This window comes from Moschus berezovskii, chromosome 21 (assembly GCF_049115385.1).
Source record: "Moschus berezovskii isolate FMDL1 chromosome 21, NW_MosBer_1.0, whole genome shotgun sequence".
Classification (NCBI taxonomy): domain Eukaryota; kingdom Metazoa; phylum Chordata; class Mammalia; order Artiodactyla; family Moschidae; genus Moschus; species Moschus berezovskii.
The window spans coordinates 48,387,335-48,403,450 of NC_142480.1; the positions used below are offsets into that span (position 1 = coordinate 48,387,335).

Consider the following 16,116-nt stretch of genomic DNA (forward strand, 5'->3'; position numbering starts at 1 on the left):
GCCTGGGCCCCGCCCCCGGAGCGTCCGGCCCCGCCCCCAGCTCGCCAGGGACAGCCCGGAGCCGGGAGCCAACCGGCCGAACCGGGCTGGGAGGGCCTGGAGCCTTAAGGCGGGGGCAGGCCCGGGGGGCGGCGGCCCCAGGAGCGGTTGCTGCGGGCACCGGGTGGTGACGCGGCCCGAGGGCGGAAGTGAGAAAGTTGCCAGCGTCCCGAGACAAGTTGGCGGAGCTGTGTGCGAGCGGCAGCGATGGGGGGTTCGGGCAGTCGCCTGTCCAAGGAGCTGCTGGCCGAGTACCAGGTGCGCGAGACGCCGGTCCCCAGGGAGTTGGCGCGCGGCCTGCGCTCGGGGAAGGGCGGTCCCCGAGCCGCGGCCAGGCGGGTGGGCGCGACCTCTGGCCCCGGGCGGCCTGCTGACCCTCCTCTCTCGTTTTGTCTTCCAGGACTTGACGTTCCTGACCAAACAGGAGATCCTTCTGTAAGTGCTGTTTCGAACCTCACCTCCGGGATGCTCTCGGAACGGCTTCGGGAACGGGGGAGGCTCAGTCTTACTGATGGGCAAACCGAGGTCCCACCAGCGGGAGGGGCAGGGGCCTGCTTGAGGCCAGCAGCGGAGCCGTAACTGGAGGCCGGGGCCCCGGGCCCTCGGCTGTGACCTCTTCCCGGCACGCCCTCCCATCTCGCGCCGGCGGCCCCAGCGGTGCACCGCGGAGCAGCCTCCTGCCGGAGTTGGGTGCTCTTTGACCCCCCCCCCCCCGGCTTCTGCAAAACGGAACTTCCTGCCCCAGTCCGGCCGGGACTGCTGTAGTTCTGGGCTGCTTTGTCTGCTGGCAAAGCCAGAGAAACCTTGGGGAGCCCTGTGGCTCCTCCTTTATCTGAATACTACCGTAACCGTTAACGCTTCCTGAGCACTTCCCATGCTCTGCTAAAGGGTTGTCTAGGTTTCCTTTGTAACCCTCACGGGAGAGATATGGGGACAGTGAAACAGTCGGATAACTTGCCTAAGACGACATTCTTGAGTAAGAGGATTTGAACTGGGGCTGGAAGCCCTTTCCTAGCCAGCTTTATGTGGCCACACACCTGAGCAAGAAGGTTCCTTGGCTTCTCTTGGCAAAAAATAATCCCAGTGGGAATGAGGTGGGGCCTAAAAGTGGGAGAAAGTTCAAGGTAGCTGCTTTGAGGAGCAGCGGGAGATTCCGGAAATGAAATGAGATTTCAGTTTAGCTCTTTTTCGCTTGCTCCTTAAGACCAATTTCTGGCCCCTTCCTGGACCTCTCCAAACCTGGGGGAGTCTAGAATCAGGGCCAAGCACAGTGCCTGGGACACAGGGTCCCACAGTAAACCCGCAAGGATGGACTCCCAGATTCCCTGTACTGTCTTGTGATGTATCTCCTCTTGCCTTAGAATTCCTGAGGGCTTAGCTCCGCAGCTGGTTCATGATGGGTATTCAAGCCCAGGAGGGGGGATGTGATACACTTAGGAAAGCACACTAACAGGTTCTCTTCCTTCTGCCAGAGCCCACAGACGGTTCTGTGAGCTGCTTCCCCAGGAGCACCGGAGTGTGGAGGAGTCACTGCAGGCTCGAGTGTCCTTGGAGCAGATCCTCAGCCTTCCAGAGCTCAAGGTGCCAGCCCCACCAGCCTCCCTCTGCTACTCCTTCTGAGGTCACATGGTCACTACTCCCCATTCTAGTCTTCTCTCTGTTATTCACCCTAAGTTTCTGGGTGCTTTATCAAGGTCATCCGGGGGAGTTATATAGTAATAGAAGGCTGTTTTGCACACTGGGATCCTCAGACATATTCTTGGAGGTTCAAAGTTGTGTCCTTTAATAGGAGTTGAATTACCTTATTGAAGTTTGAGAAACACTTCCAGAGGCCAATTGCCTTTCCATAGGGCTGCTGTGAAAATGTTTATGCAATGGGCCTGGCCTGTAACACAGTAATTGCTCGGTTCAATATTTGTGTTTTAAAATAACCAGCTCATCTTGTTCTCTCTGCTTAGAATGCCTTCCTCTTCCTTCCTTCTTTGCTCCCAGGCCTGCCTTTAGGTTAAGCTGATGCCCAGAAAGCCATTCCTGTCTTTCCGCAGTGAGGTCATGGGTTTTCCTGATTTCTATGCTGGCCCCAAAGTGGTGATGGTTCTCCCCTGAGAGGCTGAACCGCTCTCTTGTTTCCCGGTGGCGTTTGAATATGTGATTTGGGCTGCTTCGTGTGTGGTGTTCACAGAGGACTTTCTTGTGTAGGCCAACCCCTTCAAGGAGCGAATCTGCAAGGTCTTCTCCACTTCCCCGAGCAGAGACAGCCTGAGCTTCGAGGACTTCTTGGACCTCCTCAGTGTATTCAGTGACACAGCCACCCCAGACATCAAGTCCCACTATGCCTTCCGCATCTTCGGTAAGGAGCAGGGAGCCGGGTGGACCACCAGCCCCTCTGACGTGGTCTTTGTGGAGATGCCTGAGGGCTCAGGGAGTCACGAGCTGGGCGCTCATCCTGACCACCTCTTTTTGGGCTTCCTGTGTCTGCTTTCTAGACTTTGATGATGATGGAACCTTGAACAGAGAAGACCTGAGCCAGCTCGTGAACTGCCTTACGGGAGAGAGCGAAGACACACGGCTCAGTGCTTCAGAGATGAAGCAGCTCATCGACAACGTGAGCAGTAGGGGCGGGCTGGGCTGGGCCGGGGAGCAGGCAGGGAAGTCTTAGGCTTTGGCCTTGAAGCTTCCCCTTTCCAGATCCTAGAAGAGTCCGACATTGATAGGGATGGGACCATCAACCTCTCCGAGTTCCAGCATGTCATCTCCCGCTCACCAGATTTTGCCAGGTATGACTGTGGTCCTCACCTACTGCACCAGATCTGGGATGTTATTTCCAGAGGTGCCCCTGGGGTAGGAAAAGGCCTCCTGCTTTCTCTGAATATATTAGAGTAACTCTTCTTCTAGAGGGGATTCACACATGTGGGACACAGCCCCTTCCAAGGGGTATTGGGGGAGGTGAAAACTTAGGGTTTAGTCCTTACCCTCCTCTTTCAGCAGAAAGCCCCAACACACTCTTCTCTTGTTCAGTTCCTTTAAGATTGTCCTGTGATTGGAGCCACAGCGTGTGTAGCAGTACCCTGTTGAAGAATGTCCACTGCTGAGCTGTGGTCATGGTTACCCACTGTGTTGTCAGCGCCGGCCAAGCTGGCCCAGCCTGGAGCTGGCACTGCGCAGTCTTGCCCGGGGCTCTGGAGGGCCCTTCACGTCAGGGCCTATCCCCTTCTCACTGTCATCGCTCTATTTGTGTTTCTACTAATCAGTAATAAAAGTTTAGAAGTTTTGAGCCTTTGTACAACACTAGAATTACTGGTGTGAAGGAGTGGACTTTTATGAGCCCTCGGTCACCCTGGGGCTAAGGAGGACTTAAAAAAGGGGATGGCTGATATGGTGAAGAATCTGCCTCTAATGCAGGAGACCCAGGTTCAATCCTTGGGTCAGGAAGATCCCCTGGAGTAGGAAATGGCAACCCACTCCAGTATTCTTGCCTGGAGAATCCCACAGCCAGAGGAGCCTGGTGGATTACGGCCCATGGGATCGCAAAGATTTGGACACAACTGAGCGACTAAGCATGCATGCAAAGAAGGGGACAGCAGGAAGTCAGACTGTATCTGCCCATCCCACCTTTCCTTGTGAGGGGGTATGAATGGGAGCACAAGGGGTGGAACTCTTTTGTATCCTGATATTGGTGGTGGGTACTTTTACATGTGTTAAAACTCATAGACCTGTGTACCAAAAGAAAAAAGTCAGATTCACTGTGTGATCATTTGAAAAATAAAAATGCTTTTCAAGTCAAAACAAGAAAAGCAAAGACCTTTTCCCCTGCACCCCATCCCTGAACTGAACCAGGGATGCAGAGTAAAGGGACTGAAGTAAACAAATCCTCTCCCCTACCCACTTTACAAACCTGGCTCGGGCTTCCCTGGTGGCTCAGTGGTAAAGAATCTGCCTGCCAATGCAGGAGACATGGGTTCGATCCCTGATCCTGGAAGATCCCACATGATGTGGAGCAACTAAGCCCATGCACCACAGCTCCTGAGCCCACGCTCTAGAGCCCACGGCCATGAGCGCTAGAGCCCATGCTCTGCAACAAGAGAAGTCACTGCAGTGAGAAGCCGGCGTACCACATCCAGAGTAGCCCCCACTTACCACAACTAGAGAAAAGCCTATACAGCAATGAAGACCCAGCATAGCCAAAAATAAGAAGAAAAAAAAAAAAAGAACCTGGCTCCATCGGGAGATGTGGTCAGCCAGGCTGGGCTGGCATTAGCCCACTAGCAACCTGAAAGAGGGCCTAGAACATCCCAAAACTCAGAGAACTAGACCAACCTCAAAAAGCAACAGTCCTTTAAGAGGAAGGGCCCAGGATTCAATTTCAATTCTTTAGATTTTATTAAAAAAAAAAAAAGTAAAGTGCATTTTTATTTTAAAAAAATATATATAAAACCCACATAAACTCAGGGTCCCTGTGCTGGGCAGTTATCAGTGGTGCACAGGCTTAGTTGTCCCTTAAGAGTGGAGGTTGCAAGGTGTAGGGATGCACTGGGGGCTGGGTTTGAAGGCCAGGGCAGGTATGGGGAAAAGGGTCACAGGTTTGTAGGCTGGAGGAAGGCAGGCAGCAGTCTCTTCCTAGAATTCCGAGGGATGATGTTCATTGTCATAGACTCTCTTCTGGGCTGGAGCTGCCCTGTCTCTCTAATGTGGCCACAGCCTGATACAGGCCGGAAAAGTCCAGGAGGAGGAGGGTCTGAGCCCAGGGCCTTGGGAGGGCTGTGGGGCCAGTGTGACCCTGTGGTCCCTGAGGTGACAGGATGATGGCTGCAAGGACTTCGCCAGCTGGGGAGGCTGGACCCCTTGGAGCCCAAGCTGGCCCGTCTCTGCAGTAAGCAGGGGCAGCCTGTGACAGTAGGGGAGGCGGAAGAGGCCAGTTGGTGCGCCATTTTCAGCTCTGTCTCACACAGCCACTTTGGATGCATCCTTCCGATCTGGAAGCTGGGAGTTGGGCACTGGGCTGGCCACATGTGTGGCGTCATCTTGTCTCTCTTTTCCTGTTTCACATTTTTGACTGTTTTTAAACAAAGGGCTCAGTTCACTTAAGGAGCATCTGCTCACTCGGGCAGGCCCCCATCTTCAGCCAGGACCCACAGGGACATGGCCATCTGGGGTGGAGGGTAGGGGGGGCCTTGCTACTTGGCAGCAGGCTCTGTCGCTCCCGAGGGCTGGACACCGCGGCTTCTTCCACGAGGAGGAGCAGAGGTCCAGTCAACCAGCTCTGAGCACTCGGGGCCCCCAGAGGGAGGCCACCTCCAGAAGTCTGCCCTCACACTACCGAGTCCCGGATCTCAGAGCCCAGGCGGACCCGGGGCCGGGGGCACACCGGGGACACTTCCACGAAGCTGTCCTGGATACTCAGTGGCCTCTTCTCTGACTCCGTGAAGACACGGGGCCCCAGGGAGCTGTCCAACAGGGCCTGGTAGCCTTGGTGATCAAGCGGGGTGCTAGGGGGGCCCACGCCATTGAGTGGCCGGATCTCAGGCGGCAGCACCATCGGGCGGGTCTTGGGGTGCACGCTGGCACACTCCCCCTGCTTCAGGAAGGCCTTCATGCCGCCGCGATGCCGGTAGAGGAAGAATAAGATGAGGAGCACCACAGCAGACACGAAGAGCACACACATCACCAGGAACTCCGTCCAGTACGACCTGTCTGCGCTCCAGCTGGCCTTGCCACCCGCCGGCGCGCTCACCCGGGACGTGTTGATGACGATGGGCACACGGCCGCTCCGGTCCGCACGGCCGGCCACCTCGTCCTCCACCACCTTCGGGCAGTAGCTGGCCTCCAGCTGCTGGATGCCTCCCTCCAGCGACCAGCACTGGAACAGTCCCAGCTCCAGATGGCTGCCCACGAGCAGCAGGTCCCCAGTGGCCAGCACGCGGCAGGAGGCCGAGGTGTTGATGGGAGCCCCGTTGTGCTGCCAGAGCCGGGTCGCCATGTTGGACAGGAGAGGGCAGGCCAAGGTGTTCACCGTGTGGGGCTGGAAATGAAGCTGCTCACAGGGCTTCTCACCTGCAGGCAGAAGAGGCACAGTCCCTGGTCTCCACTCGCCCCAGGCTCACTCACCCACCTCCCCCTAGGCTGTGTGCCTCGTTGCTATATGGCAGCTTGGGGACTTTGGGGACTGTGGGTCTCACTTGCCAGGACCCTGCTTCCAGGGCCAGAGGGATGAACAAGCGAGGAAAGGCATTCATACCCATCAGTGGCTGCAGGAGCCTGCCAGGCAGACTTGGCCCCTGCCTTTCCTCCACCTTTTGGTGGGGCTCCTTACCTTTTGGTACAGATGCCTGGGCCTTGGAAGGGCTGCAGAGGTTCTTGGCATTGCCCCCCTCAATGTCCTGGATCCACGGCCTGGGGACCAAAGAGAGTCCGGGATGGGCCAGGAAACCCCACCAGCCTGCATCTCCCCTCCTCCTCTGGGCAGCACACACCCACAGCCCTGCAGACGTGAGCCTGGGGAAGGGCTCAGGGATCACCAGGACCAAGGCAGCGGTGAACGGCAGGTGGCCTCCCTTCGTGATTCCCTGGCCCACAGGCTCTGTAGACAGAGCTGACATCTTTTCTGTCTACACAGTATTTACTTCATATAAAAGTTGCTATGATACTTCCTTAATCACTAAAGCAGAGTGAGCCCCTAGAGAACGTCTGGAAGGACAGCCAAATCTGTATGTATTAACATATATCTGTCTCTTTTAAAGCAAAGCACAGACACTGATTTGATTTTGGAAAACACAGAACTCAACCAAGCACAAAGGCTAAAAACATGACAAAAATCACAATCAAAGGCTTCCCTGGTGCTCCAGTGGCTAAGAGTCCGAGCTCCCAATGCAGGGAGCCCAGGTTCCATCCCTGGTCAGGGTATCAGAGCCCACGTGCTGCAACTAAGACTCAGAATAACCAAATAAATACATAAGTATGAAAAACAAAACAAAACTTTGTGGAGCTAAAATATAATTTAAAAAAATGCAATTACCCATTCAACAACAAGGGCGGCATTGTTTGGAGTGTCCCTTCAGGTATACGTATGTGTACACACACACACACGTGATGTTTTAAAATAGAAAACTGGAAACAGGTATGCCCTTGAGTGAAGTACAGACACGACAAATAGGGCAGATCCAATTTTTACTTAAAATGTATGTATTTGGGACTTCCCTCATGGTCCAGTGGTTAATACCCTGAGCTTTCAATGCAGGGGGCCTGGGCTTGATTTTTGATCTGGAGACTAGATCCCACATGTCACAACAAAGATCAAAGACCAACTGCAGCCAATCTTTTTTTTTTTTTTTTTAGTTAAAGTAGTTTTGTTTATATTACACATAGGTGGGAAAATCTGGGAGGATATATATTAAATCTAAGTCTCTCTAGGTTGTAAAATTTGGGTAGTTTTGTTTGTGCTTATTTCTATTGTCTAAGTTTTCTTAGACAAGATAAGTTATTTTGAAAATAATTTTTAATTGGTTTGTTTTCCAAAACAAACAAAGTGGCCACACCACTTTCGGGATCTTAGTCTCCTGATCAGGGAACAAACCCTCGTCCCCTCCGGTGGAAGAGCAGAGTTCTTACCAATGGACCAATAGGGAAGTGCCTTAATGGGTCTGTTAATGGACTGTTATGGAGCCCTTATTTTCTGTTATTTAGCTACATTCATGTGCCAATTCACATTCCTCAGCAAATCTTTTCACAGCTATGACATTTCATACTAACTACCAAATCCTGTCCCTGCTTTACAGATGGGTAAGGCAAACATAATTTACTGTCAGAACTACAACTCTTTTGAGAGTCAGGAAGGGAGCCGATTAATAATTATGCCCAGGGCTTCCCTGGTGGTTCGGTGGTGAAGAATCCACCTGCTGACACAGGAGATAACGGCTTCAATCCCTGGTCCAGGAACATCTCACCTGCTGCAAAGCAACCTGTGCACCACAACTCCTGAGCCTGTGCTCCAGAGCCTGAGAGCTGCAACTACTGAAGCCCACACTCTACAGCCTGTGCTCCCCAGCAAGAGAAGCCACTGCAAGGGGAAGCCTGTGCACTGCAATTAGAGAGCAGCCCCCACTCGCCACAACTAGGGCAAAGCCTGCATAGCAACGAAGACCCAGCACAGTCAAAAATAAATAAAATTATTAAAATAAAAAATGATGCCCAGACAGCGGACACAAATGAGGCTGTGTGGTGATTCCACAGAGGGTCTAAAGCAGAGGCACCTGGAGGCGGGTGCGCCAGGAGGGACAAGGGGAAGGGGCCCGAACGAGCTCTCACCTGGAGGCCACCTCCGGCTGGTAGAGGCTGATGGACACACACCTCGAGCCGTTCCAAACGCAGTAGGGGTCCCGGGCCAGGAGGCAGTCCCCGCAGCTCTGGTACAGGCTGCAGTTGGCCACAGGCACCTTGACTACGCTCGAGTATGAGGCAGCGTACAGCAATCCCTGCAAGAGACACGCAGCATGGGAGGCAGGCCTCGGCTCCTGTGCCCCACAAAGCCACCTCCTGGGAGCCGCTTCTCACGCACCTGGCCCCACCCCCCGTCACATTCCGATAGCTCATGCCTGGAACCTGGATCTTTCCACCCGGCTGGGGCAGGAGGGCGGGGCACCCCAAGCCCACTGCCCGGATTCCCCGCTCTGCTCACCCCGTCGGCGTCCAGGAGCAGGTTCCGCACGGGCTGTCCTGCCGGGAAGACCTGGAGCTCTTCGATGATGTGCACTGCGGTGCCCACACTCACTGCCTTGTGCACCCAGCCGTCACCTGCGACAGGGACGTTGCTCAGGCCCTGTGAGGAGCCTGCCACCCATGCCCCCATGACCCCCAGCCCGCCTGCGGTGGGCACTCACCAGTGCCCAGGAAGAGGACATCGTAGGTGCGGTTCAGGGCAGGCACGCGGTGGACGGCCACGCGCTGGTAGCGGGCCTGGGGCTGCAGCAGCAGCATGCGGCTGCGGACCTGTCCGTCCATCAGGAAGTGGTCCTTGAGGAAGTTCAGCACGCGGTCGGGGAGCTGCAACGACGAGTTGATCTTCCTCTCGCGGGCGCTATTGGTGATGCACTGAAGGAGAAGGTGCTGGCTTGGGGTGGGCGGCTTTGGGGTGGCCCGCAGGACGGGTGCCCTACAGATTCTGCCGGCACTGCCAAGCCCTGCCTCCCCAGTGGACAGCAGGGATTCCCCCACCCTCAGAAGCCAGGCCACAGCATGGCTCTCCCGTTGTGAGGAGCCAACACACTTATCTGCAGGTCCAAGGATGTGGGGCCATGGGCCCTGGCTGCCAGGGTTTCCCCCTCTCTGCCCACCAACCACCTCTCCTTCCTGCCCACCCTTCCCCCACCCCCCTTTCTGCTCCTGGAGCATCCTTTCAGCAGGAAGTGAGAGTTCCTTTCTCAAGAAGCCCCGGCTGAGCAAGGTGCCCTAGTGTAGGGGCCACAAGGGTGCCTGCAGTTAGTTTGCCATATTGCCAGAGGCTTCCTGGGCTTCCCTGATAGCTCAGCTGTTAAAGAATCCGCCTGCAATGCAGGAGACCCCAATTCGAGTCCTTGGGTCGGGAAGATCCCCTGGAAGAGGACATGGCAACCCACTCTAGTATTCTTGCCTGGAGAATCCCCATGGACAGAGGAGTCTGGAGGCTACAGTCCATGGGGTCACAAAGAGTCAGACACGAATGAGCGACAGCACAAGGGTTCCTGATTCTCTCTGCCCAGAGGCATTCTCTGTAGCAGCTCCAGGAATTAACATTCAAGAGTGACCCTCAATCACTGAGGTTCAGCAGCTGGTAACAAACACCCCAGTGGGACAATGCTGAGATGTACTCCATGTAGTCTCCCAGGGCCCCAGGGCCTCAGCTCCAGGTGCCCACAGCAGCAGCAGCGTGGCAACCCCCGCTTTCTTGGCTCCGCACCTCCCTACACAATCCTGTCCCCTCTTTGCTGCTTCCGGGGAGTAACTCCCCTAGAAACTGCCAGAACCCACATCCTTGTTTCAAGGTCTGCTTCGTGAGGAGCCCATGAGGCTGGAAGGAAAGAAGAGAGGACCATTTGCCCACGGCCGGCCACTCAACAAGGAGCTCACTGTGGGAGTGGGAGAGTCATGCTGCAGGCAGCGCTCTGACAGGACAGCCCTGTCCAGCCCACTGCCATCCTGACGTCCACGGTCATGTTGAACTTGGAAGGACAAGCAGCCCTGGGTTCTGCCCCAACTTTCAAGATGAGACAACAGACTTAGAGAAAGCAAGCAAGCCCAGCACGGGGTGTGGACCCGTCCTCCCAGCTCGCTGCCCTGGGGAAAGGAGCAGCACTCACCGCGCCCGGCCGGGGCGAGGGTACTGGGTGGGTCACTGTGTACCACTGCTGCGTCTCGCGGTTCACCTCCTTGTAGAAGCCATTGAAGGTCGACTGCACGTCCTTCATGGTGAAGACACAGACGGCAGAGCCCTCCGTGGTCCCCCCGTTCCTACCGAGGAAGTTGGCTGAATGAGCCCCAGGAGCCTTGGGGTTCACGGTGAGGTCAGCCAGTCACCCCTCACCCAGCCCGTTCCCAGTTAGGTCCCGGGGGGCGCACCACTGGGATGTGAAGACCCCGTAGAAGAGGGTGTCCGGCCAGTCCTCGGGGCGGGGCGTCAGTGTGAACACGTCCTGCAGCACGTTGAACGGGAAGCCGTCGTCAGGCCGCAGGCACACCAGCTGTGCCTTCAGGAAGGATGTCCAGCGCTGCTGCAGGACGCGCCCGCCCCCCTCGTCGCCCTGCGTGAGGGAGAGAGGGGCTGGGCTCAGGGACGGCTCCTCGCTGCCCCTCCCAGCAGTGGCTGAGACAGACATCAGGAAGGGCCTGACAGATACAACATCAGGCCTGAGCTCATCTCAGATCAAGAGATAGGGGACTTCCCTGGTGGTTCAGTGCTTAAGACTCTATTCTTCCAGTGCAGGGGACGCTGGTTCAATTCCTGATCAGGGAACTAAGATCCCACAAGTTGCATCCCAGGGCCAATACATGTGTGTGTGTATATATACATAGAGACAGCGCGCCTCCCGCTAGATCTAAATTTCATATAAACAATAAATTAAAAAAAAAAAGACTTGAAGTGGCAGCCTTCAGTCTCCCCTTGCCAGAAGGCTGGCTAGGTAAAAGACAGTGCTTCCCTAACTGCAAGGAGCCAGAAAAAAGGACGAAGGGAAGTCTGCCTACAAACATGAAAAAAAGTCACGATTTACTGCTGAGCAGAAAGGGAAGCTAAAGAGCTGCATTACAGTATCTCTTTGTTTGCACGTGGTTTTACAAAATAGAAATATGTATGTCTTTACACAGGTGCAAGAGAATAAAGATTAGCAAGGAACATTCTAAACTGTTAACAGTGGTCACGTGTTGTGGAAGGATGAGACTATAACACCGACAGACACCATCTAGTGGTTGTTCAGCACATTTCTAAGCTCCCATACATGCTGAACAGGAGGGAACCAAAACAGATTTCTCAGCAGGGAAATTGCCCAAGATCACACGACCTGCAGGGTTTGAACCCAGGCAGCTGGGCTCCAGCGTCGACACTCTTAATCACCATGCCAAGCTGCCTCTTTATCTTGTGATTTTTATGTGTACTTTGCTATGTTTCACACTTTTTTTAAATAAGAAAAAAAAAACAGACATTTTAACTTAAAAGAAGAGAAGACTTCTCTGGTGGTCCAGTGGTTATGAATCCACCAGCCAATGTAGGGGACATGGATTTGATCCCTGGTCCAGGAAGATCCCACATGTTACAGGGCAACTAAGCCCGTGCACCACACCTACTGAGCTGCAAGTACAGCCTGGGCTCCGCAACAAGAGAAGCATCCGCAATGAGAAGCCCATGCACCACAGCTAGAGAAAAGCTCCTGCTCACCGCAACTAGAGAAGAGCCTGGAAGCAGTGAAGATGTAGCTCAGCCAAAAATTCAAGAAAAAAAGAGAACTGCCAGTAGCCACGCCGTTCCTTCTGGAAGGCAGGAGAAGGCCACAGACGTGGAGCCTCTGGGGTGGCCCAGCCCCCTCACCTTGCAGATACGGGCGATGCGGGACACTATGGTGTTCTCAAAGAATTCCAACTCCTGGCCAGTCTCACTGAAGAAGAAGTAGATCTTGTCATCGTCCCCTTCCGAGCTGCCCAGGCTCTCAGGAATGTAGGCTGAGGCCATAAACGCTGGGTCTGTGGGGGGAGGCCGATTGGGAGCATCATCAGCCCAGCAATCCCAGACAGGCGAGACTCTGCTCTCTGGCCCTGCTAGGGGGACAGGGCCCCCTCCCTGGGGCCTGGTGACTGCCCACTGGGTGGGCGGCGGGAGGATTTCACCTTGAAGCCAGTTGAGGGAGCTCTCGGTCTTGATGGGGCGCAGGGTTTGGCTCCTGGAGATGGTCGGGTCATTCCCCTGGAAGCTGCTGACTGTTCCCGTGTACAGCTCGCCATCTGCCAAGAGAACATTTCCCATGGGAATGGGCCCTGGGCACGGCCCCTTCCCGCTCAGGGCCCACAGTGACCTGAGTGCTGCCCTTCTTGCTTGAGGAAGACAGAGGAGGGAGTAAGAACTAAGAAGAGCCACACTGAAAGCCGCCCGGGGTTGCTGCACCCCTGGGAACCAGCATAGCACTGACCTCCCGGGCCCCTCTGCCTGCCCCGCCCCCCACTCACCGACCACCAGGGCTGTGGACTTGAAATTGGGGTCAAAAGGACAACGACCCTTGCCATCTTCCAGGAGGACGTTCCCCCGCTTGTCCTGTGCGAGGGTGAAGTTCTCCACGTCCTGCAGGGGAGCAGAGCGGGGAGGTCAGGGCCACACCGGGGAGTGAGCGAGCTCGGCAGAAGAGCAGGGAGGTGTTCAGGCGAGGGCAGCGGTCCGAGGGCCTCCGCCCCATCCTGGCCCCTGGGGCACAGTCCCCGCAGCGCCTCACCATGACCCCTCATGGTGGCTGGCCCATGGGGCAGAGAAGTGGCTCTGAAAGGCGACATGAGACAGGAAAGGGCAGTGATGTGGTTCAAACCCAGGAACGTCTGACTCGGAACCTGGCTGCTCCGACCCACACCACCCTCCGCAAAGTTATGTAAAGGGCAGAAACACAAGAGTGTGTGTGTGATGAGGAGGGTGGCTGCGGTGGGCTGGCGGGGATTAGCGAGAGCTGGAGGAAGTGAGAGGGTGTGATCGTGGGTCAGCCAGGATCTTTGTGCCCAGGGAATCCTATGGATCCGTCCTCCTCTCCCCGCCCCCTGCAGGGAGACCCACCCATCAGGGCTGGGGCAGGGTGCCATGGGCTCTCAGGGCCCTTGGCCTCCCAGAAGCCTCCCACCAGGACCCTGCCCTTCACCAGGGGTCAGTGCTACAGACCAGTTCCCGGAGGGCAGAAAGAGGGCTACTTCCTGGGCCGGCCCGGGGTGCAGAGGGGCACTCACAATGTAGGTGCACGCAGGGCTGAAGGCCTCCGTGCCGCAGGCAATCAGGTGGCTGCTGTTGAGTGGCAGGAGGATCTTGACGTAGTTTTGACAGTCCCGCTGGAGGAAGGAGGAGAATGTCAGGCACAGACATGCCACCAGGGGGCGCCTCTGAGGGCCCCCCACCAGACCCAAGGGACAGCGCCTCCTGGAGCAGAGGAGACGGAGAATCACGGAGCGTGTGCGTGTGTGTAGGAGAGGACCTTGGGGCTCAGCTAGCTCTGTGACTAGGAAACTTCACTTCAGCCTGGGGTGAAGGCACAGAATATTTCCCTTTTGAGCTGTCTTATCCCCCACCTGGTGAGGAAGTTGAGCCCAAAACAGGAGGAAACACACAGCCCTGAACCCTGGACTCCAGACTCGCAGACTGCCTCTGAGAGAGTGTCCTAACAGGCATCTCCTGAGCTTCTGACTGTTCCCCCAAAACTCCCTCCTCTGGGATCTCCCTGCTTTCATAGATGCCAACTCCATCTTCTCAGGCCCCAAACCTCACAGCATCCTCGACTCCCCTCTTATGCCACCCCCAGCCTGGTTCTTCCATCAGGAAATCCTGGGGCTCCATCTTCGAGATATGTCCAGGATCTGACCGAGACTTCTCGCTCCCTTTGCTGGTCCAACCCTGGTCTGGGGCACCATCCCCTCTCGGCCCTCACTGGTCTCCCTCTATCCTTGCCCCCAGGAGCCCGCTCCCCACCACAGTGGTTAGAGCGACTTTCTGAAAACCCACACTACACCACGTGACTGCCCCGCTCAGCCTGTCAGCGGTTCCCCAAATACCTCAGAGTGACATCCACAGTCCTGTTCTTTCTCCATGTCAAACCCCTCACCCCTCCTTCTAATCTTGGCTCAAATGTCACTTTCTAAAGGAAATGTAACCTGACCACCCTTAAAACAAGACTGATTTCTTCTTTTTCACAATGATATAATAACCAGGAGATCAAACCAGTCAACCCTAAAGGAAATCAACCCTGAATATTCATTGAAAGGACTGATGCTGAAGCTCCAATACTTTGGTCACCTGATGTGAAGAGTCAACTCACTGGAAAAGACCCTGATGCTGGGAAAGACTGAGGGCAAGAGGAGAAGCGGGCAACAGAGGATGAGATGGTTGGATGTTATCACTGTCTCAATGGACACGAATTTGAGGAAACTCAGGGAGACAGTGATGGACAGAGAAGCCTGGTGTGCAGCAGTTCATAGGGTTGCAAACAGTTGCACACACTTTGTGATTCAACAACAACGATAATAACCAGTGTCTCAAAGCACCCAGGCAAAGAGTAAGTACTTAATACATTTCTGTTGAATAAAAGAAATCGAAAGCAGTCAGGACTTGAACCTGTGTCTTAAAAAAAAAATTGGGCGGGGGGGGTCATGCCACTTGGCTTATGGGATTTTAGTTACCCGACCAGGGATTAGGAGTCCTAACCATTGGACCCCATGAAATTCCCTGAACTTGTGTCTTGACCCCAAGACTGGTGCCTTTTGCCTTCTCCTTAGCTGCCCCCAACTACACTCAGTACCAGGAGGCCTCTGGGAATGGTGTGGAGTCTTCCCAAAGAACTCTGGGCTGACTGGTCCCCACTCCTCGGTCTGGCCAAAACCAAGCTGGAATATGTCAGGCCTGCCACATCAAGCACCATCCTCAAAGGGACAGACTCCCACCCCCACCCAATCACTGCTCCTGCTGGAAGCTGACATCTATTTGGCCCTTATTATATGTATTAGCTCACTGAATTCTCGTGGTGAGTCCAGTGAGACAGGCACCCTTATCCCCATTTTACTAAGGCTCTGAGAGGCAAACCCATTTGTCCAAGGTCACAGAGATTAAAAAGTACAAGGTTGAGACACAAACCTGGGTCTGGCCATCTCAGAAGCCCATGTCCTTTCCACCGCAGCTTGCAGCATCTGCTCCCACCTCCAGCCTCCATCCTGGGCCCAGACCTACCACCTACAGCCCTCCTCCAGCCCAGGTCACCTCCAGGTGCCGGCTCACCTCTGGGTCCTTGCCCTTGAAGCTGCACTGCTGCTTTCTCTCTGCATCTGCGTGCCACAGCAGCTGGGGAACCAGAAAGAGAAAGGTCAGTGTGCGCCTGGGAACAGAGGCTCCGCCTCTCGTTTCTTTGCCCCTCCCCTACTGGCATCATCCTGGGACCCAGAAGTTCCACCCCCACCCTCCCGCCCACTGGCACCCTCCACCCAGCCTACCCCTGAGCATCATCTGACCTCCTGGTACTCCCCGCCTGGCAGGAAGCTGACGCTGCTGTTGAGTGCCAAGAGGGCCTCTCGAGCACCCACATACACAGTCCTGCCATCCTTGCTCAGCAGGAGGGCTGTGTAGTTGACGATGTTTTCAGCTTCAAATCTGAGGAATGGCCGCTTTTCAGAGCCTGAAGAGAAGATGATGGACATTACCTGGGGGCCACTCCTGCCCTGAGAACGCTCTTACACCAACCACCAACCTCTGGAACTGACAGATGCGGTTGAAGGTAGATCAGCAAGGCAGTGGGTACATGGGGCTGAGAACCGGCAGTCAGAGTTAAGGGCAGCAGCACTCCCAGATTCTCAAACATTATGTACGAAACAAACACACAATGATGAATG

The 16,116-nt window shown here is 55.3% G+C and overlaps 2 protein-coding genes across 2 annotated transcripts in view; one reads left to right on the plus strand and one right to left on the minus strand.

The window, feature by feature from the left end:
- The first annotated feature begins 74 nt into the window (after window positions 1–74).
- CIB1 (calcium and integrin binding 1) lies at window positions 75–3,313 on the plus strand. Its single transcript, XM_055417838.2, has 7 exons — window positions 75–297; window positions 440–474; window positions 1,512–1,620; window positions 2,239–2,389; window positions 2,526–2,644; window positions 2,728–2,816; window positions 3,058–3,313. The coding sequence occupies exons 1-7, from the start codon at window positions 247–249 to the stop codon at window positions 3,077–3,079; spliced, it is 576 nt and encodes a 191-aa protein (XP_055273813.1). The 5' UTR covers window positions 75–246; the 3' UTR covers window positions 3,080–3,313.
- A 1,088-nt stretch (window positions 3,314–4,401) lies between these two features.
- The window catches only part of SEMA4B (semaphorin 4B), a 43,585-nt gene continuing 31,870 nt past the window's right edge, over window positions 4,402–16,116 (minus strand). Inside the window, exons 3-15 of the mRNA XM_055417834.2 lie at window positions 15,739–15,902; window positions 15,509–15,571; window positions 13,477–13,575; window positions 12,721–12,832; window positions 12,385–12,498; window positions 12,089–12,240; window positions 10,627–10,808; window positions 10,368–10,518; window positions 8,913–9,123; window positions 8,711–8,826; window positions 8,341–8,507; window positions 6,350–6,429; window positions 4,402–6,090 (exon numbers count right to left, since the gene is read on the minus strand). Coding sequence (XP_055273809.1) covers window positions 5,348–6,090; window positions 6,350–6,429; window positions 8,341–8,507; window positions 8,711–8,826; window positions 8,913–9,123; window positions 10,368–10,518; window positions 10,627–10,808; window positions 12,089–12,240; window positions 12,385–12,498; window positions 12,721–12,832; window positions 13,477–13,575; window positions 15,509–15,571; window positions 15,739–15,902 — 2,354 coding nt within the window. The 3' untranslated portion in view covers window positions 4,402–5,347. The remainder of the gene's footprint in view (window positions 6,091–6,349; window positions 6,430–8,340; window positions 8,508–8,710; window positions 8,827–8,912; window positions 9,124–10,367; window positions 10,519–10,626; window positions 10,809–12,088; window positions 12,241–12,384; window positions 12,499–12,720; window positions 12,833–13,476; window positions 13,576–15,508; window positions 15,572–15,738; window positions 15,903–16,116) is intronic.